The sequence below is a fragment of the Carlito syrichta genome, unplaced genomic scaffold, assembly GCF_000164805.1.
Source record: "Carlito syrichta isolate Samal-C Ts95f unplaced genomic scaffold, Tarsius_syrichta-2.0.1 Scaffold308158, whole genome shotgun sequence".
NCBI classification, from domain to species: Eukaryota; Metazoa; Chordata; class Mammalia; order Primates; family Tarsiidae; genus Carlito; species Carlito syrichta.
The window spans coordinates 209,946-235,167 of NW_007252254.1; the positions used below are offsets into that span (position 1 = coordinate 209,946).

A 25,222-nucleotide genomic window follows, 5' to 3' on the forward strand; every position below is an offset into this window, starting at 1 on the left:
TTTTAATCCAACAGATCACAGAGCCCACACCCTGAAAAATACAATAGCATTCTGCTTTGCTTTCCAGCCACCAACAATTCAACCTATTTTTGGGGCAGCTGAAAAGCAATTCTGAATCCAGATTGGAAAGATGTTTGGCCACAATATTTTATGCCAAAGCACAAGGAACGAGGACGAGGACTCTGACGATGGAAGATCAAAAACAGGCGTGTTTTATTTATACACAGAACAACTTATTTACAACACCCAGGTATGGACTATGTACATAACATACAAGAGGCATTTGCTTCCACGGTGGTCACTGTATAAATTAAGGTTATAAATATGAGGGGTAAGCCCCACCTGAGGGCACAAAACCTTTCTTCAAGACGCCCAGGGATACCGCCGCCTTTCCTCGCTCCACAGACGGGCCGGGAGGCCCACCCAGCAACTCGGGGCGGGACAGGGCGGAGAAGCAGCCCCACGGGCAGCAATGACGACACCCCAACCTAGCACCACCGGCCCAGCACCGACGGGCGGTGTCCTGAACATTCATGCTCTCATTCCTTCCCACGTCTAGCTTGTCAGAATTAGAAAAATGGTTTTTACGTAAACAATGTCGTTTTAGTCACTGAAAACATACTAATTTCAAACAACACTCCTGACCAAAGCCCAATGCTTTCCCCAGTATGCCGCTAAGAACCTGGGGCGGCCTGATGTCCCCGAAGCCGCCATCAGCTTCTCCTCCTCCTCCTCCTGTTCCCTCCTCACCCGAGTTCCAGTTTCTTCTGGAAACCTCAGGGCCCCGGCTGTCCACACCACCAGGACAGCAGTGCTGGGACTGAGGGTCGGGTTCCCGCTATTCCTGGGAGCCTTTCCACCTGGGAAATCAAGTGACTTCCATGGCTGGCTTATTCCTCCTCCACCTCCCTCCATCTAAAATGTTCTAGGGGAAACTGAGTCATAGGTGGGAAGGGTGACGCACAACCGCTTTCCACCCGCCACGACTTCCAACGAGGCAGCTCAAGTCCATGGCAGAGCGTGAGGTTCTTTCTCCCAAAAATCCTCAAGCCAACACACCACACGCAGGGTCAGGCGGCTGTGCCCCATGGACTCGGCCCAAGGCCAGCCCCTAAAAGGACCACCAGAGGGCCAGGGCACACAGAGGGACTCACTGGGTACACTGGGAAAGGGGACAGGAAAGAGCCAAACACTGTCCAGCTGTCAACCACCCAGGGCTGGTGCTGCTGCAGACCGCGGCCCTGCGTCCATGCCCAGCTCTGTGGTGCCACCCAGCCCCTCACAGGCCAGAGGTGATGACACAGAAGGGGCTGGGATGGTGTCGGCAGACACTCCTAACACTGTCCTTCTCTCCAGGCTGTGGAGCCACATGCCAGGGCCTCCTCACACCAGGGCCTGGGCTACAGAGAGCCTTTGCCAGGACATGCTACAAGCCCCTGTGATGACCATCTCTGAAAGGCGAAAACAGGGCAAAGTCAGTGCCCTGAGGAGAGGCATTATCCACCTGGGACTGTCTCCACAGGGCACAGTCCTCTCCCCAGGGGCAGCACCCCACTGCGGGCACCGTGCGCTGGCTCAGAGCCGGCTCTGCCCAGGACTGGAGCTCACACGGGGACACAGGCAGGACAGGAGCAGAGTGGAGCATCGAGTCAGCAGGAGACAAGATACCATTGCAGGGGCAGAGGTTCTCAGGGCAGCCTGTGGCCTCTGGGCTGCCAGATAGGCAGAAGGGCCCAGGCCATGCCTGCCCACCAGGCCACACTGCCCAGGAACCGCAGAATGGGCTTCCTTTCTAGGGACGTGCTTCCACACAAACAGGGAGCTGACAACAGTCCTCAGTCCGCAAGAGATGGGCTGGCAACCCCTCACAGCCCAAGCTGGACTTGAGGCCTAGGGTGTCCAGCGGGGACAGAAGGGAGCGAGTCTCCAACCCACAGCTCAGAGGCAGCAGCGGAAGGACCCAAGGGGCCTGAGACACAGGGAGGGGAGCCTCTCAGATCGGGAACACGACCCCTGAACTTGGCTTACGCACACGGGATTGCTTTCTTTTTTCACGTCAAATTAAACACGCCTGGAAATACGTCCATGCCACTTTCAAACCAGGAAAGAGCAGGACCTCTGGTTTTTTGTTTTTTTTTTAAAGGCTTATTTAATATCGGGACGACAGCAGCGGGCTGCCTTGCAGGACTGCCGTGAAGGGCCATGGGCGCCGGGCCCAGGGAAGGTTCCGTTGTGGGACCGAGGCAGGCTGGGCCCCGGACCATGATTCTGAGAGCCAGGAGCCAGGAGGTGGCGCCACACGGTGTGGCCATGGACAGGAACCCCCAGGATGAACCTAGCATGTGGCCAGGCCCACGGTTTCTACAGCGGCACCAGCGCCCCAGAGGCCAGACTGCCAGTGCCAGCGCCCCGTGGCCCACAACACAGCCAGCGTGAGCTGAGAGTGTGTGACGCGTTGGCCCCAGTGGCTCCGAGCTGGAGACGGTGTTGTTTCTAAGGTAGCTGTGTTGGTATGTTCGAGACCCCAGAGCTGTGATGAACGGGTGTCAGAGGCCTCCTGTAGCTGACAGAGGGAGTAGCACCATGAGAAGGGGACGGCCAGTGGCAGCGTCCCCGGGCCTCAGTCGCGGGAGGCGCGGAGGACGCAGGCCGAGAAGGCGGAGGCTAGGCCTCGGCGGCAGGTGTGCTGCGGCTCAGCTCCTTGATGCCACACAGGATCCTCTTCATGTGGCCCACTTTGGTCACGCCCAGGTCCTGCAACAGAGAGGATGGTCACCATGGAGGTGGGGAGAGAGCCTGGACCAGAGGGGCTCCACAGACAGGCCTGTGCCAACGGCCCTTCCCACTCCACTCCTGAATACAAACAGGTGAGAATGACGACATGACACGAGATGGAAATGGCGTAAAGGCGACAACATGCAGATCCAGACATCATCCCCGTGTTCCTCGAGGTCCCTGCCGTCACCAAGGGCAAGTCCAACAAGACAGAGACACAACCCAGGCCTGAGAGCAAGTGGATGGCAGGTGACCTTGGGGAGCCACTGTCCAGGACACCCACAGTGGCTGCTGGCCCCGTTGGGACTCAGCCAGGAACTCCGTGCCCAGAAGGCCTGCCTCTCGAGGCCAACCCAGGCAAAGGCATGGCTCTGTGGGCTGTGACGTGGCGACTAGTGCAGTCCTCACCCGACATGCCCTAGGCTCCCCCGTCTGCCACTCCCTGCAGGATGAAGGTGCGGTGCCTGCCCAGGAGCAGGTGGGCACAGTCACATGACTGTGCTGCGGGATCTACCCAGCTCTTGCTCCTCACACAAGACAGAATCTGGAGGAGGCCTTGGCGGGTACCCCCTTTGCCTGAACAGCCGTCTAAAGCCAAAACTCTCTGGGGTGAGGCTAGCAGTACAGGGGCTGTGTCCCCAAATGGTAAGATAGTCCCTGTCTATCAGGCTAAGAAATCCAGGTTCCCCTGTCGTGTCAGCTCCTGGCTTCATTTGGCTGTGGCAAGTGGAGCCATTACCATCAAGGGAGAGGGCTGCACCCCCCACCCCAAGGTGCACGCAAAGGCCCGAGAAGAACCGTGGAAGGAGCCGTGATGCCGGGACAAGGCCAGGTCAGGGGAGAGGACAGAGCTGAATGGAGCCGCGTGGAAGCCCAAGTGCAGGTTCTGGGGAGACGCCTGTGGAAGTACCTTGAGGTCCCTCCGCTCCAGGTGCAGGAGCTCAGAGCCCCGGATGTCGTGCCGTGTGAAGATGTCCTTATACTCACAGAGACTGAGGTGCTCCAGCCAGGCAGCAACCTCCTCTGTCCCCCAGAGGTGAACTGTCGGAGACGGAAAAGCACGAGTGCAGTGAGTGCCCCAAGCCCAGCGCGAGGCAGACAACGGCCGGCACCCTGCACCCAAGATATCCCAGCAACCAGCGTTTGAGACATCCCGCCAGCCAGCACCCGAGATCTCCCAGCATCAGCACCCAAGAAGCATCTGGCAACAGTGCCCACCATGCAGCCACAGGCACACCCAGCGGCAGTGCAGAAAGACGCAGGGGAGCCACCCATGAGGGCGAGAGCTACAGCAGAGTTGGCATCTGCTCCTGCCAGGTGGTCCACCAGCCTTCTAGATATTCCCCCGTGTCCCAGGAGGGGTTAAACACCACCATCTATGAGGAAATCATCAAGACCGTGTCCAAAGCCAGCTTTTCCTCCAGCTTCCAGAGGGGTTAAATTTCACTTCCAGAGCATAGCAGGAAGGGAGGCAGGTAGAGATTTTGATTTCACATTGTCAGAGCCACCATCATTAACAGAAACCCAATTTCTGGACAAACAGGCAGAGAAGAAAAATCAAAAGGAGCTACTCTTACTGGCAGCAAACGCCACCCCCAAAATCCAGGCTTGGGGCCTGCCTGGTGCCTGAGCACACTGGACACAGCCTTGGTGCTCAGGGCGGATGAGATTTTAAGTCCTGCTTTACTGACCCAAGGGAAATATGTCCATTAGTGCCACTGTCTACTGATTTCATCACCCATAATCATTGCTGGCCTGCAGTTCCCAGCGTGGGAACCTTGATCAATGCATCGATCAATCAGGAGACAGCAGGCCATCAGAGGAGCAGGTGCAGCGGGCCCCAGCACAGCCTGAGTCCAGAGTTTTTGTCTCCAAGTTTGTCTCGTCACCTCTGCTGTCTTCCTCCCTACCTCCAACCTCCGGGCAGGCAGGACAGCTCGGTGGCCCTTCACCCCAGAGTCCCCACGGAGAGCACATCCAGGGCAGGGTGTGACGAGGTCAGCACCCACATGTGGAGAGGGAAAGCAAGTGAGAGGTGGTGGTGTAGCCCCAGACAGACGAGTGTGGCTGTGTGACTGGGGCTACAGCACAGGGACCCAGTGGGAAGAGCCCAAGGCCAAGGGGGAAAGCAGAGGCCAGGAGAACTGGGCCAAGACAGCTGGCAAGGACAGCCAGAAACAGGCGGGAGGGGGCAGGTACCCGGGGCGCCCAGACTGCTGTGAGCTTCTTTGTTCTTGTTGTTTTTCTCCTTTTTAAACTTGGTCACAAGGCGGAATTTGCCACTGCGGCTGCGTTTAGAAAGATCCAACATCATGTTCTGTTGGGAAGAGTGAGAAACACTGAGAATTAGACCTCAGTCTGTCAAGGTCTTGTTCATGGCTCCACTAGAGTAGTGGGAGTGTGGGAGGGTGGGTAGGAACAGAGTGGGGAGCCAGGGGAAATGCTTTTTTCCTTAAAGGCTTTTATCCCATATTTGCTCTTATGTTTACTGTTTATTTTAATGCCTTTTAAGGTGGTTTAAAAGTGATCATAGTGTCTATTTTTATATTCTATTTTTTTCACTTTATAACATATGCATTCCTCATGTGAGTAAAAAACTTTCTGAAAGTATTATTTAAATATCAGTATCAGACTCTAGTAAATGAAAATTATTAAAACAAGTTGGCCAGGTGCAGTGGCTCAAGTCTATAATCCTAGCCCTTTCGGAGGCCAAGGTGAGAGGACTGCTTGAGCCGAGGGGTTCGAGACCAGCCTGGGTAACTTGGCAAGACCTTGTCTCGACAATAAATAAATTAAAAAATTAGCTGGGCATGGTAGCATGCACCTGAGTTCCAGCTAATTGGAAGGTTGAAGTGGAAGGATCACCTGAACCTAGCAGGCCGAGGCTGCAGTGGCCATGGGCATACCACTGCACTCCAGCCTGGGCAACAGAGTGAGACTCCAACTAAAAAAATAAAAATAAAATAAGTTATTTTAATCTTCTAGTGTTAGATTGCTAGAATTTGGTCATTGGTTTTTGAGTATCTTTCTAAATAAAGTTTCTCCTGCACTTGGCATTCTTTCCTTGGAATACACTCCCTGAGGTAGAATAGCGGAGGAAGAATGAGCAATAGAGCCACGCAGGAGCGCTGTCTCTGCTCTCCGCAGCTGTCATCAGCAGCCGCCTCTCCCCAGAGCACTCCCAAGGACATGCAGAGGTTACAATGTATCACTTTGTGATCTGCTATTTATGAGAAACCTCAAATAAAGCTTAAAAGTTTGAAGATAAAAAGAATTACTAAATATAAAAGGATCATTACATACTGATAAAACCTATATGTACCCAGTAGCAGCCTCAAAATATATAAAGCCAAAATATACAGAGTCACAAAGATAAACTGAGACATCTACAATCATGGTAAAAGAGTTAACTGGTAATTGATATATCAAGAAGACAAAAAAAAAAAATTCAGCAGGGGTGTGTGATGTAAATACAACTGCATACAAGGTACATTTACAAAAACCAACCACCTACTGGGCCATAAGGTAATTCCCAATAAATTTCAAAGGACTGGTAATATAAAAAGCACTGTGTTAAAGGCCAGGCACAGTGGCTCATGTCTCTAATCCAGCACTTTGGGAGGCTGAGGCAGGAGGACTGCTTGAAGTCAGGATTTTAAGACCAGTCTAGGCAATATAGTGAGACCTCATATCTACAAAAAAATCAAAAAATCAGCCAGGAGTGGTGGTGCACACATATAGTCCCAGCTACTTAGGAGGCTGAGGCAGAAGGATTGCCTGAGCCCAGAAGGTCAAGGCTGCCGTGAGTCATGATTACGCCACTGCACTCCAGCCTGGGTGGCAGAGTAAGAGCCTGACTCAAAAGAAAAAAAAAATCAATTTGTAAAAAGACAATTAGAAAAATCCCATACATTGGAAAATAAGAAACATACTTTCAAATTACTCATTAAGATGATTATTTGGCACAGTTTTATGACTATTACAATCATCATGTTTATTTATATATATATATATATATATATATATATATATAAAACAACTATTATATTTTACCAATATAAAGTAACCCTCTTTTTACCATTTATTGTCTTAGGTTTACAATTCTATTTTTAAACTGTTACTTTGGATTTTGTATGGGTTTCTAAAATCTTTCTATGTCCTAAGTTTTTATCAGGGGTATGGGAAAGAAAACAGGGCTTATGTGAGCAACATACAGCAGGGTTTCTTTTGAAACACAATCTGAGAATAATCTGTTTTTAAGAGGAATCTGTATCATTTTTCTGTTCTTTTTTATTATATTAGCTATGTCTTTGCTAGTCCCTCATTTTCTTTTACAATATAAATATTTTACTTTTGCCTTTGTAGTGATTTGGAAAGACATACATCTTTTCAATTGTTAGAGATTCCCGTTGGGGAATTGGCCACCCATTCCCCAGTGAGAGTTTCTAACAGAATTTAAAAGATGTATGTCTTTCCAAATCACCACAAGTATGTCCACGTAGCAAACATGCATGCATACCCTCTGAATCTAAAATAAAAATGAAAAAAAAAGGAAACTATCTTTAGGTTTTTAAACAACATGACTGACCCTATATTTCCCTAATTCTCGAAGTCAAGAACGTTGTTTCCGGCTTTCCTCCACCTTGAGAGAAGGAACTGAAGGTGCTTCCTGCCCTGTCCTCTTCCCACCACTTCACTTGCTTTGTTTATTTAATCTGGAATTACAGGGCTCTGTCACTGTTAGAGCTATTCTATAATTTATAGATTATTATTTTGGTAATTTTCAGTAAAATTTTTATCACTTTTATAATGAACTATTTAATCAATGTTGACAAGGAAGCTCCATCCAATGACACCAACGCCGGAAGTTCTCTGAGTTGCTTTTCTACAAAGGGTTTGCATGTCAACTGACGCCTGAGGGTCTCAAGAAAAGCATGCTGAGCACAACTGCCCATGCCTAGTGTCTAGCAATTAGTTATCTTCTGCAACTGTGTTGCCCAAGGTGATCTTTCCCCTTTGGTTCTATCCCTGAGAGAGGGAGGCCAAGCGGCAGTCTAGATTTTGTGCTTGTCCAGACACCATCTTCTCCTATGCGCCTCCTGCCTGTTCTCCCCACTGTAGGATGCGACTGCCCCCAGGGCACGAGATGCCCTGTGTCCTATCCCTCCCAGCTGTAAGATCTGTGGCCAGCCGGAAGATCTCTAAGTACAAACGGGGGAAAGAGCGGGGAGTGGCGCACCCCCACTCTGTCCCTGTCCATGGCGAGCTCCCATGAAGCAGCCATTTATCCAATCAGGCTAGGGGTAAAGTTGTGGAGCTGGGATACACCTTCTTTCTACCTGCTTCCCAGCCAGCCCTGCAGTTCTGTTTCAGAGAACAAAGATGCCTGGTCATCAAGCGGCACTCTCAATCCCAACCTCAACTTCTTTCTCAGCCAAAGTCTCTCCCTGCCTTTAAGGACATTTTAATAGAGAAGTCTCGAGAAGGCCTACAGGGCTGCCAGAGCAACACCCTCTGAATCCCAGAGCTGCTCAGGCCACACTGAACACAGGCACTGAGGGCAAGAGCCAGACACCCAGCGGTCCCCCTAGCCGCTCCCCATGGCCCACACACCTCTTCGTCGCCAGGCTCCAGGAACTGGCAGAGCCAGGGCGTGTCCGCCAGCCGCCTGAGCTGTCGGTCCATCTCGGCAAGAGCGCTCCCGAGCCGCTCCTTCTGAGGGGGGTCCAGCTGCTGCTCCACAGGGAGAGAGGGAGAGAGCGGCTCATCAGCGGCCAGGGTGGGCCCAGCAAAGCCCTGGGCGCGTGGGGGGTCCGCCCCAGGGCCGCGCCTCTCTCAGAGCTCTTTCAAAGCCTCTCCAGAAAGTCTGAGTCACAGAGCACCAGCTAAGGGGCCAAGCCCAGAAGCTCCCTTTCTGAGCAGTGTCAGATGAGAGAATGAAAACTGTCCTCTGTCAACAGTGGCATCACATTCGGCAGGGCTGACCCCTGGCCGGCTTCTGTCCCCCTCTGGGCTCCCTCTGCCAGCAAGCAGCAGGGCCATTCTCCTGGTCAAGAGGGAGAGCGCGGGCAACAGAGCCGCAGCTGTGCCTTCAGGAAGGAACACAGAAGCTGGGCCCGAGCTGGTCCTCCCAGGGCAGAACCTACAGTGAGTCCCGTCTATGTCCTCATTTCTGAAAACTTCTGACTAGCTAGGCCATCTCTCAGCCCCCTTCCCCGCTCTAGCTTCTGTGATTCAGTAACCCCCACTCCGCCCCCATGGCTCCCCCGAGGCTGACTTATCAGTCGGTTTTGCAGGGGCAGGTGAGGAAGGCGCCAGGCACGCCTGGGATGTGGCCAGCAAACGCATGGAAGGATTCTGCCTCAAGGCTCGGAGCTCTGGACTAAAATGTGCTGCCCTCTGCACCCGGCGGCCTGGTGACGGTGGCTTTCACGCACAGCTGGCCAGAGCCCCGGTGCCCCAAGCGTAGTTTACCAGGGCCATCCTCCCAGCCAGCAGTAGCTCCGTCTCACTCCGCAAGGCTCTGAAGTTGTTCACCATTTCCAGGACAAAGCTGCAGTTCAGCCCCTAAGAGAAACAAAAACATGCATGTGTGTGGAAAGCCAGACCTTGGAATCCAGGAGAAGCCAGACCAAAAAGACCAGGTACCTCCATGGTCCTGGGCTTGCCATACACACGGTCCATGGACTTGGAGCTGGCATTGACAGCGTGGGCAAGCTCCTGCTCCATGTCTCGGTGGGACTGAGCGATTTCCCGGATACTAGAGAGAAACACAGGCAGGTGTCAGGCCACGTTAAGGGGCCCTTCACATCATTTGTTTGAACACGGCCCAGGTGCTGTTTGGAGGGCTTGCCCAGCAGAACGACAGAACCACAGCCTGGCCATGACGACTACTCAAGTCATGATCACAGACACAGACAACTTTGCAGATCATTTCCTGACCAATGGCAAACAAGGAATGGCTCACAAGGGAAATCTGACGTCAAAATCCAAGGTCTTCCAGGGAGGAAAATGCACAAAATGAAAATTACACCTTGTAAAACGCCAGCAGGCAGGAGAACTGTGAGCAGGCCCACTTCACAGAGGCCCTGCAGCAATGCATGGATAGACCCAGAGGTGCCCACACATGCCACTTGGCCTCCGAAAGCCCAGAGCCTTCCTGGAACCTATACCTGGCCACTCTGCACATGAGGACAAGAGGACTCTCCTGTGACGGGGACAACCTGGTTATACTGATCGGCTCTGAGCCAGACCCCGGCACACAGCCCAGGAAGCAGCAGGTGGGGAAGATGGTGAGAGCACAAGTCTGTGTGGGTCTCAGAGAAGCCTGACTGGTGAGCTGGGGGGACGGGGACAAGAGGAGAGGCCACCAGAGTATCCTTTTCCAACCCTGCAGAAACAGGCTGCTGCCTCCACAGGGCTGTGCTGTGGCAAGCCCGCCTTTCAAGGCCGGCCACCAGAGCCACCATGGGCTTTGAGGTGACAGGAGTGAAGACAGGAGACCACACAGCAAGAAACTGAATGCTGGTTAAGTGAAGCCCTCCAGCCCTGTCACTGATCACACAGTATGGACACTCCCCAGAAACAGAAATGCATGTGGATGAGCGGGAGGGTGACTGGATTGCTGGGTAAGAGCCAGAGGCCGGCACAGGTGGCTGATCTGCACGCCCGGTGACAGGTTGCCTGGGAAGGGCACACAACATGCCTTGAACCTGGGGTGTGCCCGCCATAGCGGGAAGAAGAGGGAGAAAGGGGGAGGCAAGAGAGGTATGCCAGGAGCACCAGCCAGCGTGCAGACTCAGGGGAGAGGCAATAGCGGGAGGGTCAGGCCCAGCCGGAAGCAGCACTGGGTGCTGGCTAGAGAGGGTCACAGGTCAGCAGGCGGCAGCAGCCACACAGGGCGAGTGGGGAGAAGGGATGGAGGACAGAGTGGCTCCAGGAGCATTTTCCAACAGAGAGTGAGAGGAAACACCTTTTGCAGTTGTCTTTCTTTTAAGTAAACAAGCAATCCTAGTTCCTGGCTAAAGGGAGGCCAAGTGAGGGAGGCTGTGAGTAGCTCTGAAGATCACTGTGGGTTTTTGGCTTTCAGCTTTGTAAAATTCAAGTGGTCTCAGGGAATACACCAAAGCCAAAGAGCACAGAAGCAGGTTCGACCCTCATGGGTGACACAGACCTGGCAATAAAGCCTAAAGAAGCCCCACAGCTGGCAAGTCAGCAAGGAGCACAGCTCCCCAGGGTCCTGGGGAAGGTCTTGTGGCCGCCAGGAGAGAGCCCACCTGTGAATGAGGACCCCTGCTGCCTGCCCAAACTGGTCCATCTGGGTGGCCTCCTCCTCGGACAGCATCTCGGGGTGCAGGGAGCAGGATGGCGGGCGGGGCAGCTCGCACTTCTGCTTATCTTCCCAGGACTTCAGGGTGTTCTCAAATGCCTAGGACACAACAGCCCAGATTATAGTTTCTACTGCTCCCGAGAGGGCGAGTGCATCTAACTGAGATAAACTCTACTGGGATGCCAGCAAGGTAACACTAGGAAAAGGACAGCCAGACTTTTTTTACACTGGGAAAGGAAATGATCCTAGAAATTACTGCTCTATTAGTTTAATCTTTGTGTCTTAAAAATAATACTAGAAAACTCTGGCTTTATTTTTTTAGAGATGGGGTCTCACTCTGTCACATAAGCTGGAGTGCAGTGGCATAATCATAGCCCACTGCAGCCTCCAGCTCCTGGACTTAAGTGATCCTCCCACCTCAGCCTCCCAAATAGCTGGGACTATAGGCGTGCACCACCACGCCTGGTTAATTACTAGTATTACAATTTTTTTGTAGAGATGGGGTCTTACTATGTAGCTCAGGCTGATCCCAAACTCCTAGATGCAAAAGATCCCCCTACCTCAGCCTCCCAAATTGCCTGAATTACAAGTGTGAGCCACTGTGCCTCACCAACTGGCTTCCCTTTTAGAAGTGTGCACGTGAGCCCACAGGTGAGCCCTGGGACCCTACCCCAGGGAGCTGTAGGCAGCCATAGGCAGCCGTTCTTACCCTGTCTCTGGTCAGTGTCTGTGCCCGGTTCTTGTGGACAATCCGAATGTATCCTGGGGGCTGAATCCAAGCCTCTCCATCCACCTGCACAGGTACGCCCTCCTCCCCGAGGATGGAAATCTTCACCGTGCGACACTGAGCAAACATCACAACTGTTACCTACGTGCCATCAGCACCGCCACAACCTTCCTGCTCTCCACACCCAGGTCTGTTTTGCAGGACCCTGACCAACTGCCACTGCAGTGACACTACGACCACAGATGACTGTTTTGCATCAGATCATCACCAATGCATGTGGCTCACAGAGCCCCGGGTCTGTTTTCCTCACTCTTCTCCCCCATCTTGTCCCCACCATCCCCTCACCAAGCCCTGAATGAGCATCTGACATCAGTTAGCGCAGGGGACCTTGGCGCTGGGATATGGGTGTCAGAACCCAGGGGTGGGCGGAGTCATGGCCTCTAGCAGCTGCTGGGTTCCTGTCACATGCAAACACCCCAAACAGAGCAGATGACCACAGTTGATGAGGATACTCTATTCCTCTTTTCAACAACAAAAAAAGTGGGCAGAGTGCAAGAAAAAGACCAGGGGCCCAGGCTGAGGTTCAAGCCAGTGGGTGTCACCAGCACCCTCCCTGCCCCTAGTCTCTGCACTTGAGATCAGACTCCCCAGCCCCCAGTGGCCACACACAGATCCCCTCCTGGCCTATCACCGGTGTTAGAATTAAGTCAGGGAGCCCTGGTCCCACCCCTCCTCTCCTTGGACCTCAGAGCAGTGCCTTGAGGCCAGCCCCCAGTACAAAAATTGCTCCCCACCAGCCAGAGCCATGGGCTCCGTTCCCACAGTATGGCTGCTGCTCTGACAGCCGCAGCCATGGGAAGCAATTTGGCCTGGGTCACTCTGCCTCCCCTACTTCAGTAGGAAGAAGGCAAGGCCAGGGCTCAGGTGGTTTACACATTTTCAGAAAGTGATTTTGAGAGTTTAACTGTCAAACACAGTGCAAGGAAAGGGTTCTGGCCCTGGAGGTCAGGCATGGGCTGTCCAGAGCTGAATGTGAGATGGCCACATGGCCCTGGGAAAGCACCCATCTGCTGGGCTCCATGCACTGAGTGAATTTAGGGAGTTCTCAGCCAGACACCGCCCCCCGCCAGGACCACGGCCATTACCTGGGCGATTCTGTGATGCTGCAGCTTAATTACTCGAGAAACCGCCATCTGCATGCTACCAAACACGGCAACCACTTCTAAAATCTTGTCATCGAAGGACGGAGCGGTGAAAGTCTGAAAGGGCCACGCTAGAGCTGACCACAGCCCACGCTGCCGTGCACAGGCCTCCCTGGCATGTGTTTCCTCCCTGGACTGGCCCTTACTTCAGCTGCTGTGCTGGTAATCCAGGTGCTGGGGGTTTTATGTTACAGACCCTGAAACCAGCTGCCTGGGACCAAATCCCAGATCTGACCTTGGAAAGTTACTTAACTTCTCTCTTCCTCAGTTTCCCCATCTCCTCAGGGGTTGTTAGGAGGCCTGAATGAATGAATATCTGCACAGTGCTAGATATTCAGGAAGTGCTGTTTCTAATCAGTTATTATGCACAGAGGCAGCCCTTCCCCTCGCTGAAACCTATCAATATCTTTCCACAGTCCCTAGCACAGATTCCAAACCTCTTCCCTCACACAGCACCACGTGATCCAGGCCCTGTGGGCCTCTAGTTTCCTTCCACTCACCCACCACAATCTGCAGTCAGGGATCTCCATGCACCCTGCCCCTTCTGGCCTCATGTACATTATTATTCTTCTCTCTTCCTGAAATAGCCTCCCCTCCCCCATCTACCTGACGCGGCCAAGTTGCCCTTCAGGTCTCGGCCTCCTAGAAGCCCCTGACCCCCCTTCTATGTCACAGCCCATCCCTCACAGACCACATCTGCTCTACTCAGCCCTTTAGACGATGAGCCCTGTGGATGAGAGGCCCTGTCTGTCTTGTACTCCACCCTACCCCTGCCGCAAGCTGCAAGAACGAGGGAGGTATTAAACGACCCAAGTCTCAAAGGGACCCCTCACTGCTCTCTGGCTGCTCCTCCCCCACCCACCGAGCTCACGCCCACCTGCCTCACACCCCCATACATACATCATCTTCCTTGGTGCCCCCCCAGAAGTTGGTCCCTCCAGCATAGCTAGGAATGTTGAGGACAGCAATTCCCTGAAGACTGGGCAGCGGGATGGGTCGCCCGTCACACTAAACAGCAGAAATGTAGAAAAGGGAAACGCACATGTCAGTCGGTCCTTCTTCACCAGTGTCTGCTCCCAGGGGCTGAGGGACACAGTCGCAGCTGGGACTCCCTAGGAGGAGCTCGTGCAGCAAGGAACGGCTAACAGGAAACCAACAACCGACGGGCCTGGCGGTCCGCTGAGGTAGGAGGCCAGCCTGCACATGCCAGGACCCTTCCCACTCACCTCCAGCAAGACCTTTTGCTCCAGGTTCTTGTAAGTTCTGTGCAGCAACTCTTTGGTGCCAAGGACTCCATACCACATCATGTTCTTAGTTCGGCTCCTACAAACAGAAGAAAGATTTGCCACGGGTCTGGGCTTTCTTCATACAGTCACCATAGTCACTGCTGAAAGGCTTGGCGCGGCATCTGACCACAATCAGCTCAGTTCAGCAAGTATTTACAAGCAGCACACAGCTGAAGGTAAGGAGGACACATTTTTTGTTTTCACAGATATGCATAAAGAGATATTTTTACCAGGAAATGTTGCTAAATACTAACACTGTGCTGAGAAAGCAATTGTACCCTGAAAGGCAAATAAAGTTAAAACATTATAGAGCCTCACAGAAATATCATAAATCCCGATTTTTTTTCTGGCTATAAAATTATATTTACCATAGAAAATGTGGAAAAATGTACAAAAGCACAAAGGAGAAGACAGTCTTCAAAACCCCAACACCTCTACATACACTCCACATATACTGATGACAAGTGCTTTCTTATTTCCTTAGTCTTTCTAGGCACGGATTTCCAGTTGAAGTAGCTTGTTGACACAGTTTCACGGCATACTTTGCTCCCGCTACACTGTGCTGCAAGCGCTGTCCTGGGTCATGGCACATTCTTCACAGACATGACTGTCCTCAGCATGGCATTTCTCTACCATAACTTATCTGATGGATGCCTCTGACTGGGCTCTAGTGCCCCATGCTTGAGCTCTGTACATTATGCAGCAGTGGGCGCCACTGCATCCGCCTCTTAACCAAAACTTTTAACTACTTCCTTAGGACTGACTCGTAGAATGGAATTTTTCTAAGGAGACCTTTTCAAAGCTCTCAATACAAACTCAAGGAAGGTTAGACAAGGTTTCCAAGGCTCTGAAAATGTCCCTGCTCCTCAGCCATGTATTTACTTTGCTAAATGTTGTATATTTTAATGTCTTTTCCAATTATCTTGGACTAACAGGGATTTTTAAATGGCCTGACTTCACCATTATGTGCTGTGTAACAGGGATGTGTCCTTGGGGATTCCTGAGTCATTTCTTCCACTTAAGAGTTCAAGGGTTTTTCCAAGTTCTTATACTTCCATTTTCCTAGAAATTTCTAACTGCATATAACCTGAGCAATCACTAAAGTCAGCCCCTCAGGTGTGAGTGTGGCTCCCCTCAAGGTGGCAGTGATACCGCATGGAGGGTAAGGTCACAGGGTTCCCGAGGGTTGGTTCCCTCAGGTCGATCCTGACCCAGCAGATGAAGACTCCATCAGAGGTCTCCTGATGCCTGCGTCAATGACCGTGCTCTGCACAAACGGCTCAACCTTCTCTCCCTCTTCCTAGTTCTCCTAAGCACATCAAACCTGACCAGTCTCTTCCAGATTATTCCTGTGAGATGGGGTGAGAGACATTCCTCCTCCACTTCTCCTGTTTCGCAGAGGAGAGGGAATTTCTGCTTCAGCCTGGGAAGACACTTGGGACACTTGGGAGACATTCTTCCCATTTTCTCTGTCCTCAGTCCAGCCCGGTAGGAGGAGTATATGGTAATGTCATGGGAAGAAAGTGAGTGTCCGCTGCGATGCCCCTCAGGGCTGTCAGGCAGCTGTAGGGCCAGCAGGACTGCTGATGGACACACAGACTCTCCCTCAAACAACACTGGGAACTCACAGAGTAAGTACAGTAGCTGAACACACTTTATGCCACCAGCTCCTATATCACAGCATCACAGGTTTAGGACTCTTGTCAAGAGACACAGTCATTCCAATGAATGTCATCACTGGTTTTCTGATGCTGAATTTGCCGTGACCTGGCTAAATGTAGGGGTGATACCCTCTTCCAGGTTGGCTTCCTGGACAGTTACCCATCCCCCCACCCCCAATCTCTGAAAGAACCTTTTCTCCTAAGAACAAGGCAACCCAGGCTCTGTATCTGTCCCCCGCCTTGGCGTTCTGCACATTCTTTAACCTGTGGGCTTCAGAAATGCCCTACCAGCTGGAGGGAGAAGCCACAAAGATGTGACTGACATTCACTCACAAGCCTGTCACCTACCTGCATTTCTCTGGATGCTCATCACGCTTGTTGTTAAAGTCCAGGGATATCTTTGCATCCAGGCCAATGCCAAAATAGTTATTCATAACACATTTCTCCGTATAACACTCTCTGCAAAGGTGAGTTTTAAATCAATTACCACAGCCCCGCTTAGCAGTTTTATTTCAGACTCCTGACCTCTTGGCATTTCTCTTCCTTAGGACGAAACTGATACCTTCTTTTTTTTCTGATAAGAGATTTGCTGAGACATAATTAATAAACCATATTATCTGCCCATTTGAAATATATAATTCAATGATTTTTAGAATATTCAGAGTCATTCAACCATCTCTTTATAGAACATTTTATTTTAGAACATTTCATCACCCCATAAAGAAAATCCATGTCCCTCAGTCACTGGCTCCCAATCCCCCATCCTTCTCCACTCCCTGGCAGCCACTCATCTACTTTCTGTCTCTATGGATGGGCCTTTTCTGAACATTTCACGTAAATGGAATCAAACTGTTCAGGCCTTTTGTGTCTGGCTCCATTCCCTGACTTAGCAGGCTGTTTTCAAAGCCCACCCATGCCAGAGCACATGTCAGCACTTCATTCTTATTGCCAAAGAATATTCCCCTGTGTGGATATCCCATATTTGCTTATCTATTCCTCAGCTGATGGACATTTGGGTTGTTTCACTCTGGTTATTGTTTGTGAACATCTGCATACACATTCTAGCACAGACATATGCTTCCAATGCTCTTGGGTACAAACACACAGCAGCAGACCTCCTGGGTCACATGGAAGCTCTAAGTCTAACCTTTAGAGGAATTGCCAGGCTGTTTTCCACAGCAGTTACACCATCCTACATTCCCACCAACAGTGTAAAACCTGAAAAAATCTTTATGGCACATAAACACACTCATTTGAACTCAGACCCCAAAACATTCCCATCAGCAATAGCCAAATTAAAAAAGAAAGTGACTTGAAAATGTCCATCCCAGTCCCATGGCAACAAAGTTTCTCCTGCCTGGTGTATGCTGCTCCCACACCCAGCCATCTCCTTCTGGCTGCTCCCACCAGCTGGAAGCCCAGCCCTGCACTCTCACCTCCCCTCCCCACCCCACTCCCCCACCTCCTGCCTGCTGATAGAGTCCCACCAGCCTTCCCCTTCCCCACACAGGGGTCACACTGGGGCTCCCCTCTGGACACGGGTATGAAGGGAGCAGTCCCTGTTCCTCCACCCAGAGGATGCAGCAAGGAGAGTACATGTTCTGGAAGTTTCCACAGAAACGCACAGGGTGACTGGGCTCAGGAGCATTGCTTGGACCAGAATTCTGATGCATTTTAGCTCACTAAGCTCTTGCCTGATCTGAGAACCAAACACCACATGCAAGTGTATTTAGGATAGATCTAATTCAAGCGCCTAAACAGCTGAGCAAGAGCAAAGCTCTGGGACAAAATTGTTTACCAAGCTGAAGATCATGTGACTGGCCAGCATTTATAGGTCCTGGGAAAAGAGAGATATAGCCCAGGGAAACAGGGCACAGAGACAAGGGAAGGAGGTAGACAGGCTGAGCTCAGGGACTGGAGTAGGAGGGGCAGCAGCTGCCTGAGCAGTGAGAGACAGGCTCAGGGGTCTGCTCAGGCCCTACTGCACTGGGGCCCAGTACAGCCTGGCACACAGTGGGAAAAAGGCAGGAGAACACAGCTTTGTCTACCCAGAGAAGAGGAGATAAGGAAGAGAGACCACCAGGTTTAGTAATCACAGATGAAGGAGACAAAAGAATTACCAAATTCAGGGGCCCCTAGGGCACTGTTCATGGACAACTAGTTCTGGCCTTACTGAGGAACACGGCAGGCCCTGTCCCACTAGGCCTGCACTTGCTCTGCTTCCCCAAACCCAGAGCATCTGGGAACAATGCACTTCTCACTGTCATTGTCCCTGACCATGCCAGAGAAATGGTTGGCCACTTTTAACCAGCTGCTTAGAACATGTAATCAGCCAGTAAAAAGAGGCTAAGAGAAAGGAATTTCAAAGTGCCACTTGTCTCCACAATAATCCCTAATCCACAAGAAGACCCCATTAAACTGCTAAGTCAGTGTCCTCTGCCTTAGGAACTGGGCAGGGGAGGAAGCCCCATTCCCAAAGGGGTGGCAGGGTCCAGCACACAGGTGTAGAGCAGCAACCCAACTTCCTGCTAATGCATCTCAACACAGGACAGTGTCTTTGTGGGTCACTGTAAGATGCAAAAGGGGGACCCCACAGAGGAACTCTCCACACCAGAACCCATGATCGTGCATCACAAACAGGGAAAGTCAGCCTTGTGGAAAGCTGGAGAGAGATGGCAAGAGGAAGAGGGTTGAAGAAAGTGGACAGCATGGGCTGCCAAGGTAACGGGGAGTGATGCGAAGAGCACGGGCATGGGCAGCTTCTGGCAGGAGCGCTGGGCCCAAGAGCTGGGGAGGGGGCGCAGCTCAGAGGATGGTGCCACCGCCAGGACCTTGGGGCAGTGGGAAAGCCTCTGCCATCGTTTCCACAGCATCCACAACTCCTCGCTTTCCCTTATCAGTGAACACCAGCTGGGAAAGGATCAGCGGGCAACTGCTCGCTAAGTTCTCTAGTTAATCCTGAAATCCGTTTTGTATGCTCTCACATTCTGACAACCATATGCCCACTTGGTTTACCCTCACACTCACAGGTTTTCCGGTTCGGAGTTGAAGGGATCTGCATTAATTAACAAGCGACTGATGACTGAGCCACCTGGCAAGGACCCAGACATCCCAGCCCGGACACCTGCAAGGGAGACACAGGGAAGAGATGTGGCTGGCCAGGAGCTCCAGACTTCAGAGACTCGTGTCTTCAAGCCTGATAAACCCATATTCTGCAGAACATTATTGTAATTAAGCATTTCTAAAATTATATACAAGTGTGCCCATATTTTAACACTTAATAGTCTCAGGTCAAAAATAAACCATCATCATTCCATATTTCTGGAACAAAAATAAACATATAGGGTGATAGAAACTAACACCTTTGAGGTACCTAAAAAAAATGGCTCATGAAGTGAGTTCTTATTAAATATAAGAAGCTCCACCTAAAAGATCACTTAGAGTTCAGCCATGCAGTTTTATAAAGCTAAATTCACAAGAATTAACATCAAGGAACACTCCACCTGGCCAGGCCCTCACTCTCCCTGTGCCTTCTACAATCACCCTAAAAGTGACAGGACAACCCCCGGGCTCCCTCCCATGCTGGCCCACCCCCACTTTCACATAGCTCTTCTGTATTCTTCAAACTTGACTCAAGCACCAGCTCCTCAATGTCTTCCTGGGCTTCCCCAGTGGTTATCTGGGTACTACTTGGCATTCGTAAAACGAAGACACTTTTCACACAGGCACATAAACTTTAAAATTCTGTCTTTCCCAGGGACATATACACTCTCCAAGGGCAGTGAGCCCACCTCATTAATGCCAACAGACCCAGTGTCTAGCACAGCGACAGGCCCAGTGCTGCTTCTTGGACCCCACCAGCCCACCTGGGAAGAGGACGACACTCACTTGGGTACAGGATCTTGGTGTTCAGTGCGGGCAGGCCATCTCGGCTGCCTGACTGAGGAGGAAGAGAGGCAGAACTGCCCAGGGACAAGCCTCCTTTGCTGATCAGCTTTTCACATGGAGATTTAGATACTGGAACAACAGAACAGAAAACCTTAAGACTGTCTGAAATAGAACACTGCTGAAACCCTGGGGGCTCAGCGAATTAAGCAGGTGGGAGGGCTGAGGCAGCCCTTGTGAAGGTTGCAAGATAAAGAAAGAAGGCCCTGAGAAGGAGGACAGAGGAATGAGCGGGACTCGCACAACACACGAAGGGTTTGGACTCATCTGGAGGGTGGTGACACTGGAGGGAGAGGTGACGCCTAGTCACAATCTGGCAGATTGACAGAATCCATGCACGGCAGGGCTCCGAGTGGCAACCACCTAGTGGTCCTGGCTCCCATTCTGAGCAGATTCCTCCTTGTGGTCTGCACAGGATGGGGTGTGGGGGAGGGACACTCTCCTCCCTACCAGGGTCTGTGCTGGGGGGCTGTTCCAGGAAGAGTAGGAGTCCCAACCCTACCAGACTCTGCCCCCCTTCTGAGCAGTTCTTGAGTCACAGCAAGGTTCTGAGGAAAGCAAGTGAGGACAAGACACCAAACACTCCCTGGTGAGGAGGGTCATCTCCCCGCCAGTGGGAAGACTCGCTGGTTCTGCCGCGTCCACCAGACAGGCCTCACACACCCCAGGTTCATGCAAGTGATGTGTGGAAACAGGCCATGCTGTGACTCTTCATACAGTCAAAATGGCCAAAGCAACCATGAGAAAGCATTCTAAAGGCTGCACACTGGGCTCGCTAAGTCTCAGCAGAACCAACGTCTGACCGCGACGCTGAGGGAGGACAGGGGTGGCTGGTACCTTTGCGCTGGTTCCTCCCCTTGTTGACCACACAGCTCTCGCTGTGGGACAGTGGTGGGCACATCCTATTGTCCGTCTTCTCCTCCGACTCAGACAGACCCAGAATGAAGCCCTCCTGCTCCTGGGTCTGGGCATTCTGCTCATCAACAGCTGTCAAGGAAAGCATGTGTGCGTGCAACTGAGCATATGGGTGTGCAGGCCAGAACACCGGAATGGCGGAGCCCTGCTCCTCACCTCACAGCCAGATCTTCCTCAAACGGCCTCCGGCTGAAGGCTTGGACCCCGAAGCCCCACCCAAACCCACCTTCTCCCTGATCCCCACACGGTCAGTATGAGGACCCTGAGGAGGAAGGACTGGGAGGCCGAAACCATGGAGAAAGCAGACTGAGTAACAGAGAGGAACCCAGAGCAGCCCAGAGGGCCCCACCGGCCACTGGTATACCAGTGTGCTGGCAGGAGGCTGTGACCTTGGGGATCTCAAGCAGGCTGATCACAGTGAGATCTTTGAGGGCTGAGAAAGGGGTCTGATGCGAGGGAGTGGCATGAAGTGGCTTCTGAGGGCAATGAGGAAGTAGGTCGAGGACAAACCAGCTGAGGGGGGTTTGAGGTCTGAGGGAAAGACAACCACGTTCATAGGTCAGCGTTGTGGTTTTTCTTTCTTTTTTTTTTCTTTGAGTTGTTCGAGTCTCACTCTGTCACCTAGGCTGGAGTGCAGTAGCACACACAGCCACAGCGGCCTAAACCTGCTGGGCTCAGGTGATCCTTCCCCCTCAGTCTTCCAAGTAGCTGGAACTATAGGCGCACACTACCACGCCTGGCTAATTTATTTATTTTTTTATTTATTACAGAGATGAAGTCTCACCAAGGCTGGTCTCGAATCCCTGAGCTCAGGCCTCAACCTCCCAAAGTGCTGGGATTACAGGCTTAAGCCACCGTGCCCAGCTGTGGTTTTTCAAAGGACACCTTTTTGTCTGTCACCGTGCTCAGGAGACAACTGGGAATGCTTAGAGCCTGCCTGGAGAAAGCCACTTCCTCAAGAGACTGGTTACCTTTTTCTGTGTGTTCTATGATCTGACGAATTGCTTTCTTCAGGCTGTTGGCCCTTAACATGAGTTGTTCCCGAGGCCGGAATATCTGTGGCCGGGCTGGGCAGGCCGATGCCACTGGGCGGTCCCCAGCAGAGCTGCAGATGCTGCCTGACCCATCTCCGTCTTCAGCCTCCTCAGCAATGGTGGGGGGAGGGTTGGGTAGAGAGGATGAGGCCTGGGACTCGTCGTCCAGGGTCTTGAGAAGAGAGTCCAGCTTCTCTTTCAGGACAGAGCACTAGACAGGGAAAGGAAACGGCATGCAGAGAGCTCCTCTGCAACTCCATCTCAGCCCCTCCCGCCCCGAGGTTGTGGACGAACCTTCTTGGCCATGACCTCTGACTCCTCCGAGCTCTCGGTCGCCTTCTCGTAGGCCTTCCCCACCCGGGCCACAAAGTCCTTCACAGTCTCACAGAGCACTCTGCAGGAGGGAAAACAGGATGCTTCCAGAGACAGCTCTGGATTGGGAGCTAGGGCATCAGGCCTTCCCCAGGGCCACCGGGCACTCACTTGGCCGATGAGATCACCACTGAGTGCTGGTCTGAGGTCAGGATTTTAGAAAGATGGGCTGCAACCGAGTCTTCATAGAAGAGAATCTGCTGTACCTACAATCACCCCAAAATAGGGCGAGGGCCTGTCAGTCTCTGTGATGACCAGCCCTCTGACAACTGAGCCCTGGTGATTCTTTCCCTGCCTCCTTGCCAGCACAGCCCTGGAAAAATGGCTCTCCTAACACGGTCTCACCCAGCAAGGCCTCAGCTCATGTCCAGTGTTAATCTAGAATTCACCTAGTGCTACATGAAAAATTTCAAAAGCTTCATCAAGCTGCAGACACACTGGAAAAATGACTCTTCTTCAGTGTGAAATCACAGTACCAGCCTACGACAGGAACCTGCATCCTTAATCCCATCACCCTTACAGTCACACGCCGATGGGCAGGCTCCTTGGTTTGGGCCATATTTTCCATCTGGTTGTGAACCCTAGCTCAGTGTCAATGACTCTCTCATCATTTGCTTCTGCCTGTTGAAATGGGGTCTCTATCCCTATGTGATCATTGCTCTCTTGAGGACCCAGCCGAGGCAAATGTCATCACTGGCCAGATCGTAAGTATTTGGGGCTTTCCAGACATATTCTTCCTCTCACAAAAAAAGGAAACTTAAAAAACATACAAACCATTCTTGGCTCATGAGGCCATATCAAAGCAGGCACAGGCTGCTGATATTGCCCTAGCCCAACGAAGCTCACCTCTTTCTACTGCCCTGACCCCCTGACTGGGGACTCCCTGACGAGCCCTGCTCACATGCAGCTAGTTACTGCTTGCCCAGTGGGCACAAGCAGAGCTGCAGGCCAGCAGTGCGCCAAACAGGATATAAAATAAAGAAGACAAAGTCTGTACCCTGAGGGAACATAAGAGAGTTAAATAACGTGAGGAACAACCGTCAAATAAAACTCCAAGGTGAACTGGAGAAGGTTGAATGAAGGGGCAGCAGGCGTGGAAGATGGTTGGGGCAGCTGTGAACAAGGAGGTGAGACAGGGCAGGAGCCCAGGCTGAGGGATGACTCAGTAGAGTGGGCTGGGATGTTATAGGCTCGGGGGTACAAAAGCAGGGAAGGGAACGACATAGGTCACTGAGGCGCGATGAGATGCATGCAGAGAATGGGAAGGACATGAGGAACACCCCTAGAGCCTAGTAATAACTCTGGGAAACCCTGAGATGGTCATGAAGCCCAAAGGTCTCTTGCCCGGGAGAGTCACCCAGCCTCCAGCTCAGCCATGGGTCCACCTTGCAGGGCTATGACACCCTGTTACCAAAGGAGCAGGAAAGGCAGTGCAAACTGCTGATGAAACGGCACAATCATGCTAGCAGGTATGACGAGCAACCTGGCAGTACCTCAGAATCCTCACTGAAGTCTTCGGTGACGGTAGAGGAGGAGGCTTGCCGGGGCAGCTTGGTCTCATACACCATGACGCTCCACCTGCACACGCACAAGGCAGCTCTAGCCAGGTTATGCACAGGCGTGGAGCATGCAGACCCCCAAGGGCAGCCCGGAACCTCCCCTTTTGCAGATGGGGGTCTTGGTCTTTGCATGATTTCTAACTTCATTTTTAAGCCCTTTGTCTTGACTCTGTCCAGTAACGTGGCTCCTCACCTGGCTGAGAACCAACATTTCCACCCACACCCAGGAGAACCACAGTTCTGCTGAAAGAGGAGGAAGGATGCTGCCCATGGGAGGAAAGACTGACACCCTTCAGGGAGCTGCCAAGGGCTCAGCCAGTAGCTAGCTAGTCAGCGGACAAGCACTTCGCAGCCCCAAGGCACAAGAGGAGCCTCAAGGGTAGGGTCACTGCACACCCACACCTGTCATCAGAACTCCAGGCCTGTGCACACCAGCAAGCGTGTCATTGGTGCCCACGTTCCACAGGCTGGTGCTCAGAACAAGTATCTCACTCGGGGAGGTGCCAAGATGTCTTTAAGCACTAGAGGATGATTACCCAAAACTTCCAGGAACAAAACATGGAAAGATGAAACTGCTCAAATATGTAACAAGGAGTACCTTCCTGATGGGTATTAGATCCTGAGCTGAGGTGGCCAAAGGTTATCGTCTCTGCAGTTCTGATGGACTTAGGTATGATCTCATGAGAAGACCTGACCCTCCTAGGGCATGGTTCTTAACCTGTTTATTTTTATCTTTTTCAAAATCTGACCCCAAATTGAAGACTATCAGAATACATGCTCAGGCCAGGTTTTTACAAACAACTGCAGAGGGTCCGTGGTCTGCGCAGAGCTGGTCAAGGGGGCCGGTCCCCAATGAGCTTCCACTCACATGGCACTGGAACACATTCCCACTCACCTGTCCAACATCTTGGTGCTGGCTCTTTCCAGCTTTTCCAAGATCTGGGGGAGCTGGGTGTCATCGTCGCAGGCCGAGCCCCAGCCTAGCACGCGGGCCAGGTCATTCCCCGTTCCCAAAGGCAGCACGCCCAGCTGACACTAGAGAATAGTGGGGAAGACATGCATGCAAACACCTGCAAGCCAGGACCACCTCCTAGCCCAGCACCTTCCTTCTGAATACGGCCATGGCCGAATAGGTGTGTGGAGAGCCTACCACAGAGGGCAGATGGGCTTTGAAATCCCACAGAAAATGCCAAAGTCATTGACCCCTCCTGCTCCCACAGGCTCTCAGCTATTGCCACATCTTGACAATCAACCCCTTAGGACTTCTGTTTCCAGGATCCTCTTCCTTCCCATTTTCGCCACTATTACCACAACGCTGAAGATTCATTCTGGAGCCGGGCTCAGTGGCTCAGCCTGTAATCCCGTGCCTTTGGGAGGCTGAGGTGAGTGGATTGCTTGAGCCCGCGGGTTCGAGACC

At 52.0% G+C, this 25,222-nt stretch overlaps 1 protein-coding gene across 1 annotated transcript in view; it reads right to left on the reverse strand.

The window, feature by feature from the left end:
- Positions 1-2,359: 2,359 nt before the first annotated feature.
- The window catches only part of DGKD (diacylglycerol kinase delta), an 84,561-nt gene continuing 61,698 nt past the window's right edge, over positions 2,360-25,222 (reverse strand). Inside the window, exons 10-29 of the mRNA XM_008065106.2 lie at positions 24,701-24,840; positions 23,740-23,824; positions 22,358-22,452; positions 22,169-22,268; positions 21,812-22,085; positions 20,763-20,912; positions 19,869-19,997; positions 19,008-19,104; positions 16,329-16,439; positions 14,260-14,356; positions 13,934-14,041; positions 12,977-13,090; positions 11,814-11,948; positions 11,052-11,203; positions 9,424-9,535; positions 9,250-9,342; positions 8,389-8,508; positions 4,975-5,092; positions 3,686-3,816; positions 2,360-2,754 (exon numbers count right to left, since the gene is read on the reverse strand). Coding sequence (XP_008063297.1) covers positions 2,665-2,754; positions 3,686-3,816; positions 4,975-5,092; positions 8,389-8,508; positions 9,250-9,342; positions 9,424-9,535; positions 11,052-11,203; positions 11,814-11,948; positions 12,977-13,090; positions 13,934-14,041; positions 14,260-14,356; positions 16,329-16,439; positions 19,008-19,104; positions 19,869-19,997; positions 20,763-20,912; positions 21,812-22,085; positions 22,169-22,268; positions 22,358-22,452; positions 23,740-23,824; positions 24,701-24,840 — 2,451 coding nt within the window. The 3' untranslated portion in view covers positions 2,360-2,664. The remainder of the gene's footprint in view (positions 2,755-3,685; positions 3,817-4,974; positions 5,093-8,388; positions 8,509-9,249; positions 9,343-9,423; positions 9,536-11,051; positions 11,204-11,813; positions 11,949-12,976; positions 13,091-13,933; positions 14,042-14,259; positions 14,357-16,328; positions 16,440-19,007; positions 19,105-19,868; positions 19,998-20,762; positions 20,913-21,811; positions 22,086-22,168; positions 22,269-22,357; positions 22,453-23,739; positions 23,825-24,700; positions 24,841-25,222) is intronic.